This window comes from Prionailurus viverrinus, chromosome D1 (genome assembly GCF_022837055.1).
Source record: "Prionailurus viverrinus isolate Anna chromosome D1, UM_Priviv_1.0, whole genome shotgun sequence".
NCBI lineage: Eukaryota > Metazoa > Chordata > Mammalia > Carnivora > Felidae > Prionailurus > Prionailurus viverrinus.
In genome coordinates, this window is record NC_062570.1 from 68956987 (window position 1) to 68976959 (window position 19973).

Below are 19973 nucleotides of genomic sequence, written 5' to 3' on the forward strand. Positions count from 1 at the left end.
TGCACAAATAAATTATTAAAAATAAGAAGAGCCTATATGACAGTGATTGGGTATAAGCTTAAAATAGAAAAAGCAATTGCATTCCTAGATCTCAGCATAAAGCAATTAAAAAATGAAAGAAAAAAGATGCCCTTACATTAGCATAAAAACATGTGGCACCTAGGAGTAAATCAAACAAAAAATGTATACAACCTTTATGAAGCCAATATTAATCCTTCACTGAAAACCACCAAGAGACTCAAACATAATTTCACATATACAAAAACCTGATTTAAGCCTACAGTAGCATGCAGATATATAGGAAATAAGTGATTCTCAGACAAGTGATTTTCAACAGAGGAAAAAAATTAAATTGAGCCTTACGTCATCCAAACAAACCAATTTCATAAAGATTAAAGTTTTTAAAATTAATTTTAGTTAATTTTTTAATGTTTATTTGAGAGAGAGAGAGAGAGAGAGCGCGCGCAAGTGGGGGAGGGTCAGAGAGAGAGGGAGACACAGAATCTGAAGCAGGCTCCAGGCTCTGAGCTGTCAGCACAGAGCCTGACACAGGGCTCGAACCCACAAACTGTGAGATAGTGACCTGAGCCGACTGAGCCACCCAGGTGCCCCGAAAGATTTTAATATGAAAAATGAAACTTGAAAAGTTAAGAAGAATCTTTTTGACCTCAAGCTGGTAGTCTGTAGACACTATAAGGGAAAAGATAAGCCACTAATTCAGAAAATACATTTGCAACAAATATAATCAAAAAAGAATCAGTATTCCAGAATATGTGAAGAACCCTTAAAAATCAATAAGAAATAGGCGAGCAAATGTTTACCTTTATAAAAATAGGCAAATAATAAAAACATATCATGCTCATTAGTAATCAGGAAAATGCAAATACAATGAGAAACTCTTTCAAACTATTAAATTACCAAAATTTATAAAACTTGATAATACTAAGTATGTGGCAAGGTTAAGAAACAAGGGGTACTTTTTATTCAATGTTAGTGGGAGTGTAAACAGTCATAGCTCTTTGGAAAATGCTTTGGCTTTCTGTTTTCTGTGAAACTGACCATTGGCATACCATACTAAGGAATTTTATTCGTCAGTGTGTATTCCAGAGCAAAACATGGAGAGGGACTTAGACAGCAATCAACAGGAAAATGGGTCAATTATGGTATGTTCAAAGATCCCCCAAAGTGATTTTGACTCTTGAGGAAAGGCAGATTCTAAAAAAAAATTGTTGTAAATTATTCCACTGAAAGAAAGGAAACTGAATGGAATGATTCCATTCAACTCATGTTTATTGAGTGTTATGCCAATAGAAGTCAGTGTGGCTGCACAGGTTACTCTCTCATGGACCACATTTTAGAAGGACACATAAGAGAGATTAAAAAGGGGGCATGTAATGTAGGATTAAAGTGGGTATCATGCAGCAAAGAGGCTCACTCTGAAAAAAAAAAAAAAAAGAATACTCTAAAGACAGCAAAATAGTGCCTTTAAAGCTGTTTCTTTTGGATCGAGAACAAGGAAAGGAGAGACCCAGGCAGATGGTGTAATGTTACAGGATGAAAAAAGACAACTCTTTTCCAACTCTCAGCATTTATGTTTTCTTTATCAAGGAAAATAGTCCTCCATCTAGAAATGTTAAACACATCTAGAAGAGGGAGTTGAATCTGAAAGAGAAATCTAGGTGAGAAAAATGAGAGAGCAATGAATTTAGGTTTCTTTCATGGAGAACGATGGCACGTATACTAGTCTTGTTGGGTGTGACGTTCCTCAACCAGAATTTGTTGAATGAACCAAATTAACCAGTTATTTCAACATGGCGAGATATAACCTCGGTCTTTGAAAACTCATGGCGAATTCCAGAACCAAAGACTAAAGGCCAGTCTATTTTCTGTGTTTCACTTCACATAGGAAAGAAAGAGGAATTCTGATCCTTGTCAAGATTCTAGGAAGGATTATTAAAGAAACTGTGAATATTTAGAAAGAAACTTAGCGATTATGAGAAGCCACTGGTGTTTACTGAGAAGCTGTGAACAACAAATGTCATTTCCTTTTCTGGGTGGAGCTGTGAGGTTTGTAGTGCCAGTGGACACGGCAGACGTTGTGAAGCTTGATTTCAGGAAATTATTTTACCGAGGCTTCCTGTAACAGCCTCATGGACAAAATATAGAAATGTGTGCTGGGTGATAGAGCGCATTTAGAGTCTGTAGAACAGCCTCACCCAAAGCCTGAGCAGGGTCCCTAATGATGGGCCAGATGGCTCTGTTCTTGGTCCAGTCCCATCTGACATTTTGGTTTTCAATATCGCATAAAGGTCCAGGATGCCCATTTATCAATACTGCAGAAACCCCAAAGCTAGAACTGTGTCAGCTGGAGGAAATATTCGAAAGATTTCCCCATGATGGAACAAAATAAACAAGATGATAGTTAACAAGATACATATACAGTCTTGCATTAGGTTAAGGAAAAGCTGAGTTGCACAAACGGAGCATGAAGTCGTCAGACTTCACCAGCACTCGTGTGGAAAGGCCACGCTCGTTTGCAAGGTAGGAAGAGCCCGGTGAAGACACAGCTGCCCAAAGACCTCAGCAACCCTCAGGGCTCAGACAAAGGTGCAAGAAGATCTCTCCCCTCTGAACTGTTGGTATTTTGTTTGATTCTGGACTGTCTTCAGGTTGCATCCTGGAACACCAGAGGGCAAGTGGAGGTGGGCAGCCTTCTTGTGACACAATGACAAATGACCTAGGGGTGTTGACTCTGACAAAAGAGCACTCTGAATGCCTTCTGAGTGTTAAGTGTTCTCTGTTTTCCCATGGAGGCAAAACTGGACTTGGCAGCTGGTGGCCAGCCCATCAAAGGCCAATGGAAAGAAGTTTTCTATACTTGGAGTACAGAGCCCCGCAGGGATTTCCACCATCACATGGAGAGTTATCACAGAGGCTGGAGAGGGAAGGAGGTAGAGGGAATCCCCGGAACAGATTACCCATGAAGGTTCTTTCATCGCTTATGTCATATGATTTGAATAATGACCATTACCATTTATTGAGCTTAAACTGTGTGCCAGGGCTGGGTTAAGGTCTTTGTGTACACAGTCAATCCCACTGTATCTTCATAACAGATGAGGAGACTGAGGCTCAGGGAGGCTACAGTATGTGTTCTTAGCCCACATGGTAGGAGGTGCAAGAGTGGAAGTTTGATCCCAAGTGTAAAGTAACTTTTATGCTATAGATTATCTCTGGTCTATATACCTTATTCTTTCATTTCTGTCTGTGTGGCCATAGCAAGGGGCACATTATCTTCTATTTGGCTGTGCGGCGTTGGTGTTCCCCACTGAACTGCAAGTTCCCAGTTGCCTGTCATCCAAGACACCTAAGGAAGAATAACATTTGGCTATTTCTCTCCCCACCCCTCTTTTAATCCTTCCTGATTAAAACTTCACTTAGATCATGCTACTCAACCACCTTTAGTGTCCTTTTGTGTTCTACAGCATAAAGTACAAGAGTCTCAGCATGACGTTCAGGGACCTCTAGGATGAGATGCTCATACACTCCCAGACCTCGCCCTCTGCCCTGCCATGTCCCCTTAGTCCTGCCTGATCTCTGTCTCTACCACTTTCTGTTCCATCCCCTTGTCTTTGCTGACATTGCATCTTCTTGGAAATGTCCTCTCCCATCCTCATTAGTTCCTCTCCAAGTGTTATCCATTCTTCAACACCCCGGTTCAAGCACCACACTTCTTGGAAAGCCAACCTCACATCCTGACCGGGAAAACCCTCCCCTCTCTATATTCCCAGAGTGCTTTTATGCTGCTTAGTTGTGGTTAAGAGTTTTCTAATGTTCTATTTTATTCTAGCTCTTTAAATCCATCTGCTCCAGAAGATTCTCTAGAAAAAATAATAAAGAGAGATGGCAGGCCTTATGCTTTACTATCTCCAAATTTCTCATCACATGTAGCATTATCTGTCACTGTATCCCCATTACCCAAAGCGGTACCCAATACCTATTCAATAAGTAGGTGTTATTGGATGAGCGAATGAATTTATGCATGAAGGGACAAATGGATGCATTCTTCAGAAGTCCAGATCTGCCTTGTGGTACCAATTTCCCCTAAATTGTATAATTTGGTGCATTACACATGAATCTCTCCGGACCCAAATGTCCATATCAACAAAAAGGTGGTTAAGAAGACAGGGAGGAAAGGGAACTCATTTTTATGAATGACTTGTTACGAGCAGGGCAACGTGTCAGGTGTGTTACTTGCCCTACAAGCCTATGAGAAGGAGGGAAGGAGTGAGGGGGAGTGGGGAGTGATACAAAGAAGTGAAAAGCTCAGGATAAAGCTCACGAGGGTTCAAGCCCTGGTTCTGCCACTTAATAACTGTGAGCTTAGGAAAATTGAGCTTTTAGACCTCTGTTTTCTCCAGCTATCAAGTGGTGATTATAAAAGAATCTACTGGTGAGTTTCATATGAGGTTTAAATGAGATGTCCCATATATTGAGGTTCCTGGGTGGCTCAGTCGGTTGGGTACCTGGCTTCAGCTCAGGTCGTGATCTCATGGTTTGTGGGTTTGAACCCCACGTTGGGCGCCATGTTGACAGCTCAGAGCCTGGAGCCTGCTTTGGATTCTATGTCTTCTCTCTCTCTCTCTCTCTCTCTCTCTCTGCCCCTCCTCTGCTTCCTTTCTGTCTCTCTCTCAAAAATAAATTAAAAAACATTAAAAAAATACAAAAATAAATGAGATGTCCCATATAATGCACAGAGCCCACTGACTGGCATGTAATCACCAGTCATAATATGGCATAATAAATAGTAGCTTCTCACTACTCTATTATTTGTGTGTCTTTTTAAAATATTTTTTTAAATGTTTATTCTTGAGAGAGAGAGGGAGAGAGAGAGAGAGACAGTGGAAGAGGGGCAGAGAGAGAGAGAGAGACAGAATCCGAAGCAGGCTCCAGGCTCTGAGCAGTCAGCACAGAGCCTGACACAGGGCTCGAGCCCACAAATCGGGAGATCATGACTTGAGCCAAAGTTGGATGCTGAACCGATTGAGCCACCCAGGTGCCCCTCCTTGTGTATCTTATTGTTCATTTTAACCAATTAAGAAGCAAAGGCTCAAAGTCACACGTATGTTTTGTCTGCACTATTTTCCCCTCTGCCTATGGGATACTCCAGTATAAATCCTTCTAGAATGGCCATGAGCCACAATACAGCCTGTGTTCTCATTTCAGGGTGAAATACTAAAAAGCCATCTCCATGTTACTGCTTCTCAAATATGCTTAGATTTTTAACATTTTATTATGTAAACATTTGGCATCTAACATTGTGCATCCAAAAGCAGCATCAGTTTTTCTCATGGTTATTCTTATGTTTAATAAAGGTCATAATCTAGGGGCGCCTGGGTGGCTCAGTTGGTTAAGCGACCGACTTTGGCTCAGGTCATGATCTCACGGTTTGTGGGTTCGAGCCCCACATCAGGCTCTGTGCTGACAGCTCAGAGCCTGGATCCTGCTTCAGATTCTGTTTCTCCTTCCTCTCTGCTCCTCCCCTACTCATTCTCTCTCTCTCCCTCCCTCTCTCTCCCTCTCTCTCTAAAATCGACATTAAAAAAAAATAAAATAAAGGTCATAACCTAAGTTATAAGAAGATATGAATAGAACTTTCCCAGTGAGACTCAAAACTAGTAACTTTTTTCCCCATCATTTGGCTTTTCTTTGTGTAAAAAATTAAGATGCCAGTCACCACTCCTCTATAATTAAATGTGGTGTGAGCTTCTCTGCCCCATGAAGGGAGCCACACCTCACCTGAGCACCCAGTAATCATTGGATTTGGGGAAAGAGAAGGAGGAGGAGATAGTAACCAGCAGAGCTACTAGGGTTTTCTTTCGTGGAGATTTTGATGCATCAACATACAGAAGTTTGGGGCACCTGGGTGGCTTAGTCAGTTAAGCGTCCAACTTCAGCTCAGGTCATGATCTTGCAGTCTATGAGTTTGAGCCCTGCGTCAGGCCCTGTGCTGACAGCTCAGAGCCTGGGGCCTGCTTCAGATTCTGGGTCCTCTCTCTCTTTGCCCCTCCCCTGCTCAAAAAGAAATAAATATTAAAACAATTTTTGTTAAAACATACAGAAGTTTTACCAGTAGACAGGAGAAGTTTCATTTATGGCAGGACATTATCGAGATTATATGAACCTTGGAGCTGAAGTATTCATGCCCTAAATGTCCAGGAGGACGGCCCCCAGAGCATGCACAGGTGGGTTTTATTTTTCACACCTGCAACCTGAGGCATCAACAGGCCATCAGGGGGGCTGCCGCCTGTTGAGACTTTTTCTGCTACAAACATGGCCCACCAAAGTAGCTCCTAAGCAGGTTGATCATGGGGAGAAAAATGCCAATCTAACCCATTTGCCACTGATTTCTTAAGCAGATTCAGGCACACAAGATGAAGCACAGCTTTTGCAGGAATGGTTTAAGCTGGTTCTGGAGAAGAATAAATTAATGCGATATGAGTCGGAGCTACTGATCATGTAAGTAAGGCAACACAGATAACAGCGAGTCCTAAAAGCAAAGGGGGTGGGAGTGGGGTGGCTCACCCTCCCGGGTTGAAGTCCCAGGAATTTTTCTCCTTGTGCATACAGAATTGTGATTGAGGCAAATTGATATTTGGTGCCTTGCATATCATGCTGGCATTAGTGCAGAGAATCTTCAGTTGTCTGTTCCCTCTGTGGAGTCCTATGGCTAAAACAGACCTCAAGTGATGGGTCTGGAGCTAGAGGGCATTTGGATAAGGTATTTTCAATCCATCCTTGTCCCTGAGACCAGTGGGGGAGGGGGGGCCACCTGCAGTCACACACCTGCAATAGGGAAGCTTATGTCTGGGAAGAGGCTGGGGAGATCTGCCTGGCCACTTCCTTGTGGCTTTAACATACAAGGACTGAGACCTCTCTGGCTGTCCTCTCTGAATAAGAGAGCAGCCTGGTGGGAGAACCAGAAAGTAGAGGTGGATGTCATCGTACTCTGAAAGAGTTGAAGGTCACTCAGCATGTGGACATATCTTTTGGGGGTAACCATTCAACCCACTGCACTAACCAGACCCCAGAATTAGACATACTCATCTATGTAGTTACAGAAAGTAATGGACCCACTTGCTTCTTGGGGGCAAGACTTTTACCCTAGACCAATGTATCTCAACTGAGGGCAATTTTGCAACCCCCCCCCCCACCACCGGAGGATATTCAACAATGTCTGGAGGCATTTTTGGTTGTCATACCTAGGAGGTGCTACCTGTGTCTAGTGAGTAGAGGCCAAGAGTGGTACTTAACATCCCACAATGCATAGGATGCCCTGTCTCCCCCCACCAACTATTGAAGTAAAATGCCCATAGCATCAAGATTGAGAAATCTTGCCATAGACCTATGGCAAGGCTCAGAGTAATCAAGAACACAGGTCTGCTGTAGGCAGGCTAGTCCCAGGAGAAAAAGGGTGTGAGCTAAGTTCACCTAGTCTCTTCCCAGATTTACCTCTCCCAGGTTGAGAGTGAGTAGGAGTGGAGACTGGGGAAGGAGACTAAGAGTTCTACTCGTTGAGCTTCAGGGACATGGAAGGAAAGTCCGGGAAGAAAGCATCCTCCTTAGTAACTATTTTTTCTGTCACTATTTTTTAAGTTGATACACATGCTGAGACTCAGAGCAACATTTATCCATGCCCACCTGACTGCAAAGCCTTTTTTCCCCAACCATACCGTCTGCCTGTAGACCAGATCTGAAGTACAAAGTTCATTCAACAAAAATGTATCCAACACATTCTGTGTGCCAGGAACTGCTGGGTAGTATGGAAATAAAAATGAGTGACGCCACAGTCCCTATTTTCGAGAATCTCATGATTTTAGGGGAGAAAGACATGCTAACACATAGCATGCTAGCAATAAGAAAACATGGCAAAAGCTCCATGGAAGTTTGTAGAAGGAGCATTCGGTGCATGGGCTCTACCTGTGAGAGTCTGAAAGTCAATGACTGCTGCTGTTGCTGCTTAGTGACCAGCTTCCCTAGTTAGTCTGCTGCCAGGGGGAACCTTTGGCTCCAAAAGAGGCCAGAGGGAAGCTTAGGCAGGTGAGCTAGACAAAAGCAGGAATGGTTTAAGCTGTTAAAGGATAGGTTTTAGTTTAGAGAAAAGACCTGGTTGAACAGAGAGAACCATCTTGGATAACCGACTTGGGTGCTTTGGGAAAGCAGATACCAAGACAAGATTGGAAGTCCAAGAAATGTACTGGGATAAAGGGAAATAGGAGGGGGAGTAAGAGGTAAGTCTACAGACCCTCTTTGGTCCTGATACCTGTGAAAGGAGAAGGGGAGGAAAGGGAATTGAACAGAGGAGCCTGAGATGGCCCTGCAGCCCTGAGAACATCTTAGCCAGGCCAGAGGGAGAACCAGAGCAGAGATGCCATCAGAGGAGTCCAACTCCAGTACTCCCGTTGTGCTCTGACATTGGCTGGGAGCTGCCTGGGGACAGTGTGGCCACAACATGACACTGAGTGGATTCTGCCTCAGCAGTCAGCTTGCTGCACTCTGCCCAGAAAGTTCTCTCTTAAAGGAAGGCTTGAGTGGTACATTTCCATTGGCTATCAGAGCGGGCCAAGAGAAGTTCAGGGTCAATAACAAAAGGCAGAATATTGAACTCGGCAGGGACCTTGACCCAAGTAGTAGTAAAAATAAGGGCAGCAACGACAGGGCATAGCAAAGTGTAGCGGATACCCATGCACGCCGTGGGTAGGGTGCAAGTGAAGGCCCCATGATGTCAAACCCAGGGACCTATTCTCAGCCCTCACCCTCTTCAATGTCCCTGTAGCAATGAATCCCCTCGACCTCTCTCTTCTCTCTCAAAACTTTCTCCTCCTGGTTTCTGTGATGCTGAATTTCTTGTTTTAATTGCTTCTCAAAGTTTTGATTGCTTCCTCCCTGGTGATATCTGTTTTGTTTGACTTCCAAATGTGGGCATTTCCAACCTCGTTGTCTTCAAATTTTTCTTTCTCTGTAGTCTTCCTCTGAGGGATCACATGACTTCACCCACCCCCTCTGATCCCTGTGACCTCTGTTTGTGGTCCTCATTCTCCTGAGAACTCCAGAGTTGGGTTCCCAAAGCTCTGGGGAACCTCCACATTACACATGGCCTGGCATGTGGGCGCCTTGCACACACGAGGGATACACATGGAATAGCCCCAGGCGTTGAAGGGTTGAGAAGTTCCAAACTGACCTTTACCAAGAACTACCTTCTCTTCTTGACTTTGCTGCTCCTATTGGTGGAAACACAGAGACCCCAAGCATCCCTGATCCCTCTTTCCACATCTCCTACAACCAGATGGACAGCGTCTGAATTTTATTGCCTCCACATGGACACAATGGCTCTCTCCTGCCTCCTCTTCCTTGTTTTGCTCTTTATCACAATCAGGGATTTGGGAGTTGTTAGAGGTGATACTTGAAGTCCCTTTGCCCCTAAAAGAGAAAAGATTTTCAGATTGTCATTGCTTCTCTCCTGGATTATACTAGTCGTTTCTTGATGATGCATCCCCAAAGGGCGGCCTGAGTGGCCTTCCAAACACCCACTGAGATCCCATCACAACCTTCAGCTGCTCCATGGTCTTTCCAGTTCGGCATATCCCAACAGTCCTTCTGGGCTCCTTCAGCGACCCCAGCAGTAGCAGAACTTTCCGTTTAGAGATATTCCAAGACCTCAGTTTTAATGAGGAAAAAAAAAGAAGGCAGTAGCTGTAGTCAGTGAGCTTCTATTTCTAGGCAGATCGTCAGTTTTTACAAGGTCTGAACATTTTCTCATCTCCAGGGCCCAAGAATTAGAACTGGAAGATCATCAAAGCAGACTGGAACAGACATTAAGAGAAAAAATGCTCAAGGAGGGTGAGTACGATGACGTGTTTGGGGCCCCTTGTTAAAGACATTTTTCCCCCGAGAGCCACTTGCACAGAGCACCCTGCAAATCCCAGAGTGGGACGCTCTTCCTGTCTTGTGCAAGCAGCCTGGAGGCAGAACGGGAGGCTGGACAGGTGGAAACTCACCACCTGCCCAGCAAGTCGCTTCTGGCTTTGTTCACCTGGGCTATGAGGGCAGCAGTTTACTCCATCCCATGAGCTAACAGAGCAAAATCATTCATTCGCTTTCCCATTTATTCAGTTAAGGAGTATTTGCTGAGAGTCTAGGGGGGCCCTGGCAGTAGGAGAAGAGCACCCCTGCCTCGTGGTCTCACCGGGGAGGCCAACATGCAAACTGGTGTTTGTAGTACAATGAGATGAAGGCCAGGACACAGATGCTTTGGGAACACCAAGGAAGGCGGGCCTAGTTCTGCCAGGCACCATAGATGGCACAGGAAACACCCTTCCCAGCACAGGCCGAACCAGGTCAACACAAATGAGAAAATAATTTCCACCACAAAGGAGGGAAAGCTGACATAAATTCAATTCACATGCTCTACTGATTTATGCATTCATTGGTTGCAGCCCAGTAAGACACCGTTTTGTGGCTGTGTGTTCATGGGACCAGATACACGCATGGCTTTCCTACACTTAGGCCTAGGTCTAAAAGGACAAGTTCAACAATTTCTTTACACCTCATGGACCAAACATACTTACCTATGGGGTTGCCTGGTGTAGGGCAAGCACCTGACAAATATTAGACGTCACCTTTGATTGTTTTTTACTTAGGCATGTTATCTCCATTTTACAGTTTAGAAAACTGAGTCTCGGAACTTAAAAAGTATGTTCAAGGTAAGTAGTGAGAGGACTAAGATTCAGGCACAGACTACCAAAGAGGGTCTCCTATTCCTTCCCACATAGTAATGATTTGTGGACTTTCTTTATAGCAACAAAAAATTCTATTTCTAGCAAAATCTTTATAGGGCTGCACTGTATAGAACAGATAAAAGTGTTATACGTCATTTTTATTTGTCAGAGGGCTCGCATGAGTCCGTTGATGACAAGCCAACATTGCGGGAGGAATGTTTTATTTTTCTGTGTTGATTATCAAATAAGGAGCAACGACACTGGACTATACCCAGATTAACAGATCATAGGAGGAGTAGGAGTAAGATGGGTGAGAAGTCAGGGTACTCTGGGTTTTCTTCCTCCCTCAAACACAGCTATGTTGAGGTCAGCTGATTTGGAACAACCAGGAAATTGATCTATGGAGTGTCAGAAGGATCTCCATGATTGGAGGGAGACAGCGTGCCAGGTACAAGGTGCATGGACATGAACTTGGGGAGAGAGAAACAGCAGTGCCACAGAAGACAGGGAACCCTTTCCATGGAGAGACAAAGGGAAAGAAAGAGAGAGGGGTTGAGAGAGTGCGGCATCAGGTTTGCACAGGAGGAAAACCGCTCAGGACCAGGGACTGGGGAGCAAGAAGTACTAAGTATAGCAGGGTTGTTTTTTTTTTTTTTAATTTTATTTAAATCCAAGTTAGTTAACATATAGTGTAAAAATAGTTCAGGAGTAGAATGTAGTGATTCGTCACTTACATATAATACCCAGTGCTCATCCCAGCAAGTGCCCTCCTTAATGCCCATCACCCATCTAGCCCAACAATGTAGATGGAACTGGAGTGTATTATTTATGCTAAGCAAAATAGGTCAGTCAGAGAAAGACAGAAATCATATGATTTCACTAATATGTGGAATTTAAGAAACACAACAGATGAACATAGGGGAAGGGAAGGCAAAATAAGATAAAAACAGATAAAAACCATAAGAGACTCTTAAATACAGAGAACAAACTGAGAGTTGCTGGAGGGGAGGTCGGGGGGATGGGCTAAATGGGTGATGGGCATTAAGGAGGGCACCTGTTGGGTTGAGCACTGGGTATTATATGTAAGTGACGAATCACTACATTCTACTTCTGAAACCAATACTACACTAACCTGGATTTAAATAAGTTCATTAAAAAATAAATTAATTAAAAAGAAAAAACCATAGAGCATAATATCTGATTTATACATCAAATAAAAATTTCAGTTTGCTCTGTTTCTGGATGGTAAAATAAAAACCACCAACAGTCCCCATTAGCCATCTTTGAACCTTTTTTTTTTTTTTAACTTTTACTAAGGAGTGAGGATCATACATTTCTTCATTCCCCTTAGCCAATCTTCCATAAAAGCTCTAGCCCACTAGTTAGCAAGAGAGGAAAAAAAAAAGAAAAAAGAACTTTATTTATCCCTCTCTAGTGGACTCGGTCTGATGCAATAAGTTTAACAATCCCTGTAGCAATGCTTAGTCTCTTTGGGATGAAAATGTTCAGCCTTGGAGATGGCCAGCTTTTCCTTCTGCTTTCCTCCCTAAGGACAGGTAGTAGGGAGAGGCAGGTTTTGTGACTTCGCAGCAGTAGGTATCTGGGTTGGTTGCTCTGATTCACTGAGTCCCCACCCAGCTGTGTCCCATCATCCGGCTGCCACTCTCTCTGCTGGCATTTGCAAGCTGAGGTATATGGCTGGCATCATCCATAGCCTGGCCACTCCTCAGCATGCCTGGAGCCTGGTGGCAGTCCCTGGCTTACTCAGGCTCACCTCAGCACATCCTCCATTCAGCTTGTCCAGTCTCCACTGTGGGACCACGTCACTCCTCATCGCGGGGGAGCCCTCTGGGAGGCTCACTGGCCAGCTACCTTTGGTAGCTCTAGGGCTGGTGGGCACTCTTAAGCCCCACGGCTGCCACACACAGCAGATTGGGATCCGGGGAGCCACACTCAGACCCTTCTCTGCCCAACCACCACATACTGCCCTATGTTTATGCAGCAGGCACCCTTCCAGCTGGCTTCTTCCCAGAATTCCAAACAAGGGGCTGGGTAAGAATCCTTGAGCCCCCGGTGTTCCCATCAAATGGTATGACGTTTCCTGGCCCAGAACAGAGAGGCTAGAGCTAACCCTCTGCTTCTAATCGTCTCTTGCCCATAAAACACGAAGTACCGAGGGAATGGTGTTTCTCTTTTTCCCTTTTGTCATATATGCCTTCTTCCTGACCCCATCCTCTGAACTAAGACTCATGTGAGAAACAGTGGCCCTTCTTTGCTTCAGGATCAGGCTCACCACCTAGTCCCTGGCATGTTAAAGGGAACGGGCTCAGGTATTTATAAAGTCATCTCCCAAGGCAACAATCTGGTTGACAAGACTTAAATCTGCCTTAAAATCTATTTTGATTGTCAGAAAATCATTACTACCTGTTTCTTATCCCTTCCCTTCCTTTTGGAGCAATCTTATGTCCCCCGGGGCAATGGGATGTGTCAGGCCAATTAGGAAGAAGTTCTTGTACTCTTAAGACAAAAGAGAAAACATGTTCACAGTCTGGAGACACCATCCCATTGGCCAACCAGAGCCTTATTTTGCTTCTGCCTGGTCTCTCCTCAAAGGGCTGCAATTTGTCATTAACTACAAAAAAAAAAAAAAAAAAAAAAAAAAAAAAAAAAAAAAAAAAAAAAAGAAAGAAAGAAAGAAAAAAGAAAAGAAAAAAAGGATCGTCAACTTTGAAGTCCTAGCCCCTGATGCAGATGGTTTGTTTAGAAACTTTTCTCATAGATTCCTTTGTTGTAGTTCAGACATGTTTAGGGAAAACAGCCTTCTTGTTGTTCCGTTGGTTTCTTTTTTTTCTTGCAGGGGAGGGGAGGCTGGAGAACTCTGTGGGGCCTGGCTGATATTCTTTTCCTTACAAAGGGATTTCCCCCTGTTTGCTTTGTATATACTCTCAAGATGAAAACTGAGCTGACTGCAGCACAAAGCACCCTCCTTGCTAATCTGTGGCTGCGAGAGAGTTCCCTGGTGTTAAATTCATTTCCTTGTTTTCTCCATGGAAATTAGAAGACAGAACAAGTCCGAAACAATCAAGAATGCCCGTGCCAAGATCTCTCCCTCAGCCTGAATGTTACCTGAGGCCCAATGCTTGCCGTTTTTTTGTTTTTTAGAGAGCCAGAAAGATGAGAGCGATCTGAACGAGGAGCAAGAAATACTCAGCGAGATGATGCAAGTAATTGAACAAAGGGACAGACTCGTGGACTCCTTAGAGGAACAGCGCATAAAAGAAAAGGCTGAAGACCAGCACTTTGAAAGCTTCATATTCTCCAGGGGCTGTCAGCTGAGTAGGACGTGAGCAGCCCAAGGCGCTGGCCCTGGATGCTGGCTGAGGATCAGGCCGGGCACACCTCACTCACTCACGGTTCCTTTGGCAGGATTTGCCATACGTGGAACTTAAGTGACGCCCTATTGCAATTTCTTCTTAAAATTCTCCCATATGGAGTACAGCTGCCCAAGACCCTTCCAGAGATTATAATGACGAATAGACAAAGATGGTTAGGGAATTGGCAGTCACTTTGGCACGTCTCACATTGGAAGTGACCTTGGCAGATGACCAGCATTGTTTTCCCTGGAAAGTGACACAGGGATCGACTTTCCTGCTGTTTTTATCATTTATCTCCCCAATTCATTGAGTTACACATCTTAAGATTTTTACAAAGCTGCCTTTTCATTAATATATCCATATTTGCCCTTTTTTTTTTTTTTTGCATGGATGACCAGTTTCCAAATGTCAGAAAGAAGCAGCCACAGTTTAAAGATTAGGTTAATATTTAAAAATTGTGTTTCCAGAGAAAGAGGAGAAACCTTGAGATTACTGATTACATAAAGCAAATAACTCATATAGCAGGTGTTAATTCAATCCAGGGTGAATTTAATTTACCAGTTGTATTTATAAGCCTTAATATAATATACATAAGAAATGAGAGTTTAATACAACATTTGAGCCTTAATTTCATTTAAAAAAAAAAAAGAAGGAAATCAAACTTTAACTTCATACTGGCAAGACTATCAGTGTTCACCAAATACTGCAGGCTTAGAAAAGCTTTTGTTCTCAGAGTCCTCTCCTTACTGGCCCCGGAACACAGTGAAAAGTGTTTCTCGAAAATGAATCATTTTCCAGTGCATTTTTATAACCGTTGGTAATGGCACTGAAAACACACACACTCGTGATCCAAGGCGAAGAAGGCTTCCCGGTGACAGCCTTCTCAGGTCCAAAGAGAAGTGTCTCCAGCGCTCTCTCCAGGGACTCCCTGGGAACTCCACAGGACAAGGACAAAACCACTTCTGACTTCACCCTAGAGCTGAGTGCAGCGACCCCATTTACCAAAGGCAGTGATCAAATCCCAAACTGGGTCATGGATTTTTTTTTTTTTAAGTGACATTTTCAATGTGAAAAGAAAGCCAGGAGATGGAATTTGTGCACTGACAGGAGATTCCTGGGTCGTTTTGATGGTTCATATGGGAACCAAAGAAAAGATTTTAAATAGTGATCTGTTGTCATAAAGTATTTGATTGTTTACAGTCAATGGGATTCTTTGAAGAGTCAGCCTGTTGCTGACAAGAGACAGACTGAGGAACTCTTTGTTATAGGTTTGGCCTCTCTCATTTCTGCAAGTGTGTAAATGTGTCATTGAACAAAAGGTGCTTTGCAACAGTTGGCTCTTGAGACCTAACTCTCCTCAGTTCATGTTGACCATGAACCACTGCTGTGTGAGGTGCTGTCTATGTGCACCAGTCTGGCCAGCTGATAAGCCAGAAATCAGAAATGTAACTGGATTTCTCAAGTGCGCCAATGTTTTGGGCGGTATTAAAATGCAACCTTTCCATGGCAGACCAAATTCCGAAGGTTGTAATTCTTTTGTCCTTCCTTCTTCTTCCTTTCCCCTTTTTAAAAAAAGAGTCAAATCTTCTAGTGCCTGAATTCTGTTGGGGAATATGTGCAGGCATCTATCTAGCTGTCAAAACTATGCCATTTATGGCTATTTACCTCTTCTTATTTATTTATATATTTGGTGGAAATTGCTAATACAGTTTCCTCACAATTCTGATTTTCCTGTATTATAACTTGGAGAAGATCTATTGGCACTAGGGGGTATCGGTATATAAGCTATTTAACATACAAGTAACCCAGATGTTTGGGGCAGTGAGCTAGTTGTATAGTATTAAAGATTTATGGGGATAGTTAAAATAATATTTTCGGCCTTCAGGCATTTAAAATAAGACTCTGGATACTCAGGAATTTTAATTCATTTAAAGAAAAAGATCTAGAACTTCTGTTTTTATTCTAGAATATTTAGAAGTGTTCAAACCCAGTGTTTTCTGTCAGTTCTATGAAAGCATGCTGCTTGCGACTTGCACATGTTTAACGTGATGCTTACCTGTGTGGTGTCTGGATTGTTTTGATACAAAAGAATTTATTGCCACTTATTTTTGATTTGTTCTATTTTCATCTAAAAGAAAGATCCTCCTGAGGGGGCCAAGAAACACCTTCTTTCTGTTAATAGATGAGAAAGGCAATTTGTTCATTTTCTCTTTCAAAGACCATGTTCTGGAGTTGAAGGCTGAGTCTTATGTGGCCAGGTTGAAACACACACTCATACCTAAGAGCCTTTTACTTACGCCGACTTTTTACCAGCACGTAAAACCATTTCCATGGACATTTCCAAAATGACACAAATATTGTAGCTGTTGAATTATTTTGAACAATTCCATTCCTATTCACAATAAAGAATGTTCTAAGACCGTCAAAGTGTAAAATATTGTACATTTGAAAGACAGTTTCTTTATGCAGTACGGGTAGGATTATGGCAAAAACAGCTTCTTCTGTCCCATAAAAGTATACTTGTGATCAAAGCTGGACAAGTTAGGACTCTGAACGAGACATAAAGCCCCAGCTCCGGGTCGTATTTTATAGCCAGTCTCACACAGCTTCTAAGTTAAACTAAAGGGCTCATGTTAGTTGCTAGTTTAGGATTTTACATAAGTTGAATCAAGAGGACATGTCTGAAGCTTGCTCTCGCAAAGCATTCATTTGTTGATCTATTTGTGTAACAAACATTCTCTGAATGCCTGTGGGGTTGTGCAGCTTCCATTAGGGGAGAATATCAGTCCTCCACTCTGCCCCCAAATAACTGCAAAAATAAACAAGTACCACTCGCAAATAAATACAAAGGTAAAGAACTATTTTTCATTATAAGAATCAGTCTATTCTACTCATGTTTATCTCAAGTCTAAAGACATTTATCCCCAACTCTTGTAGTGCTTCTTTGGCAATGAAAATAAGTTCGTTTCTAAAACTGTGAAAAATACTATCAGGTTGTACTGTTTCATTTAGACCTTGACTTTGGCAGTGTGAGGCTGCTTGGACTCAATCAATGCTGAGATGCAGCATGTTAATTGCGACTGAGAAAGGAAGTGGCAGGTGTTTCCAACTCTGATGAGCTGCAATGAAATTGATGTTTTCTGCATTCTGGAGGCAAATGGCAATTCAGCAGTGTCTGTCTTCCCAGGAAGCAGACTTACAGGCTTTTCCTTCCAAACTGAAAATGGCAGCATGTCCCAGCCAGGTGGCTGATCAGAGAACTACCTCAGCAGGGCAGAGGTGGCAGGGGGCAGCCGGGACTGCCACACGAACAGAGAGAGTCGCAGTCATTGGATGTGGTGAGCTCAAATGTAATTTATTGTAATAGGAAGGTTCACGTACAGGGAAGCGTGTACTGTTTCGCCTACTGTTTATCTTCTAACCTCACTGCTGAGTAGCTTGTAAAAGATTAATTTGCTCTGACAATTGGGAACTATTCATGTGGGCTGAAATGCGTTACATGGGCACTGCTATAAATACTGAAATGAACCAAAAATAAATGGTTTCCTGTTGAAGGAATCAAAACATTTTCATGTGGGCTTGGTCTGGCACCTCCAAGGGCAGTGTCCATTTCATTTCTTCCTTTCCAGTGAAAGCTTTGATTTCGTGTGGGAGTCTGTGAATTAACAGTTGGATGCTTTATTCCCACCGGGGCACCTGGAAGGACTTATCTGACTAGCACATTGGACTTGATTGGGAAGAGGAGTGAAGAAGTTTTGCCTAGGGTGTATTCTTTCAACAAAGAAAGTTACCCTCAGGGATGGGGAGGCAGAAAGGTGGAGCCAGTCGTGGTTTACCTCCTCATTCCTCTCACCTTCTTACCTGGCATGGCCTGGTTTTATATTTCAGTTCCTCTGCAGAAATGCTCCCATCTGCCCTGAACTGGCCTCTTTCGTCAATGCACACTTTGAGGACCGGGCTTGTTTGTTTCTGTTCTTAATCCCAGTGCATGCAAGCGTTCCTGATAGGTGAGAGCATAATGCCTCAGAATTGCCACATCAGGTTAACCAAGTGGTCAGTCCCCAGCATTTCACACGGAGTTCCCCCTTTGTTTGAAAGCTTTTGTCTGCTATTGGAATATTTGCAACGATCCATTTGTTCCCATCTAAAATCAACAAAAAGTAAACATAACTGCAGGTAAGAGCCCCTGTTTTGCAAGCGCTAACATTGTGGCAGCAGGGAAAGCCCCAAGGAAGGCCAGCCACTTTTGATGGCACTTTGCAAGTTTTCTTTGTGCCCATGCTGGGGCTCATCTGCCCTCCTCTGGCTCTCAGAGTCACGGACTCTCAGCCATTAGCTGGCCTATTAGCTGCAACTCACCATCACTCAGCCTTTGGGGCATGTGTGGTAGTTTCACACTCACTCCCTCTCGCAGCTTGTTTCTGCAAAAACGACAAGCACAACCAATGTTGTCAGGGATCCCCTGAGGAGCCCCTCCGACTCTGATCAGGGTACTGGATACTGTGAATTCAGCTCGTGTCACCTGCCGGGTGCCGTAATAAGCTCTATAAATGTATTGTTTCATTTGATCTTGAAAGCAAAATCCTTATACCCCATTTTTAAGATAAGACTGAGACACAGAGGCTCAGCTTACCTGCTATTCCAGGTACAAAGTAGTGGAACTGGGGCTAGATCCAGATGTCAGCCTCCGGAACCTGGGCCCTCGACCGCCAGGCTATACAGCCTTACCCTGTGTCCCCACCCAGACCTGTGTCTTCTGTTTACCTGTTCCTTCCCTTGCTTTCCTAAATCAGTTCCCATTGCCATAGTCCCCCAGCACCTCACTGCCCTGCCCTGATCAGGGGAAATAAGGGAACGGAAGCCAAAGCTGTCCCTTTAAAGTGCCTTGTGTTTCCTTCTGTACTGCATCTATATATACTCTAACATGAAAACAATGATCTAGAATGGTTATCTAACCTCCACCACCCTTCACAAAAATCTTTGAGTAAACATGACACTCTAGGAAGATGCATCTTGTTTACACTGGGAGTTTAAGTACCTGGGACACACTGCCATGGACCTGCAGGGTACTTTTGTGCCCCAAATTGAGAAGCATGGCACTACCTAATCAAATCTCAGCTCCCAAGGGTAGGGAAGCAAGAGCACAGGGGTGGAGGGATGGGAGAAGGCGTGCATGGAGGGAGTGTCTTGGAGACCAACTGGGAGTAAGCTGGTTTTTGCATACCCTTGGAGAGACCATGCAGAGGCGGTGGGGAGCAAGAAAAGTCTCAAATACACAGCCTCACTTTCTACCTAAAAGAGATAGAAAAGGAACGGCAACTAAAGCCTGGAGCCAGAAGAAGGGAAGTAATAAAGATGAGACCAGGAATAAATGACATAGAAGGAAATAAAACAGTAGGACAGATCAATGAAACCAGAAGCTGGTTCTCTGAAAGAATGAACAAAATTGATAAACCCCTAGCCAGACTTATCAAAAAGGAAAGAGAAAGGACCCAAATAAATAGAACACACATGTAGGAGGAGAGATCACAACCAATACCGCAGAAGTACAATTAGAATATTATGAAAAATTATATGCCAAGAAACTGGGCAATCTGGAGGAAATGGACGCATTCCTAGAAACGTACAACTACCAAAACTGAAACAGGAAGAAATAGAAAAAAAAATTTTTTTAACTCAGGGATTTTTAAGTTTATTTATTTTGAGAGAGACAGAAAAAGAGTGCAAGTGGGGGATGGGCAGAGTCAGAGGGGGGCAGAGGATCCAAAGCAGGCTCTGTGCTGATAGGAGACAGCCTGACATAGGGCTCAAGCTCAGGAACTGT

The 19973-nt window shown here is 43.5% G+C and overlaps 1 protein-coding gene across 4 annotated transcripts in view; it reads left to right on the forward strand.

Moving 5' to 3' along the window:
• MICAL2 (microtubule associated monooxygenase, calponin and LIM domain containing 2) overlaps window positions 1-15665 on the forward strand; it is a 222237-nt gene extending 206572 nt beyond the window's left edge. For 3 of the 4 annotated variants that reach the window (XM_047823887.1, XM_047823888.1, XM_047823889.1), the window contains 3 exons: window positions 6414-6516; window positions 9824-9897; window positions 13938-15665. In XM_047823887.1, the coding sequence (XP_047679843.1) occupies window positions 6414-6516; window positions 9824-9897; window positions 13938-14122 (362 nt within the window). In that variant the 3' untranslated portion in view covers window positions 14123-15665. The remainder of the gene's footprint in view (window positions 1-6413; window positions 6517-9823; window positions 9898-13937) is intronic. The other variant, XM_047823892.1, reaches the window with a different exon arrangement.
• Window positions 15666-19973: the final 4308 nt, after the last annotated feature.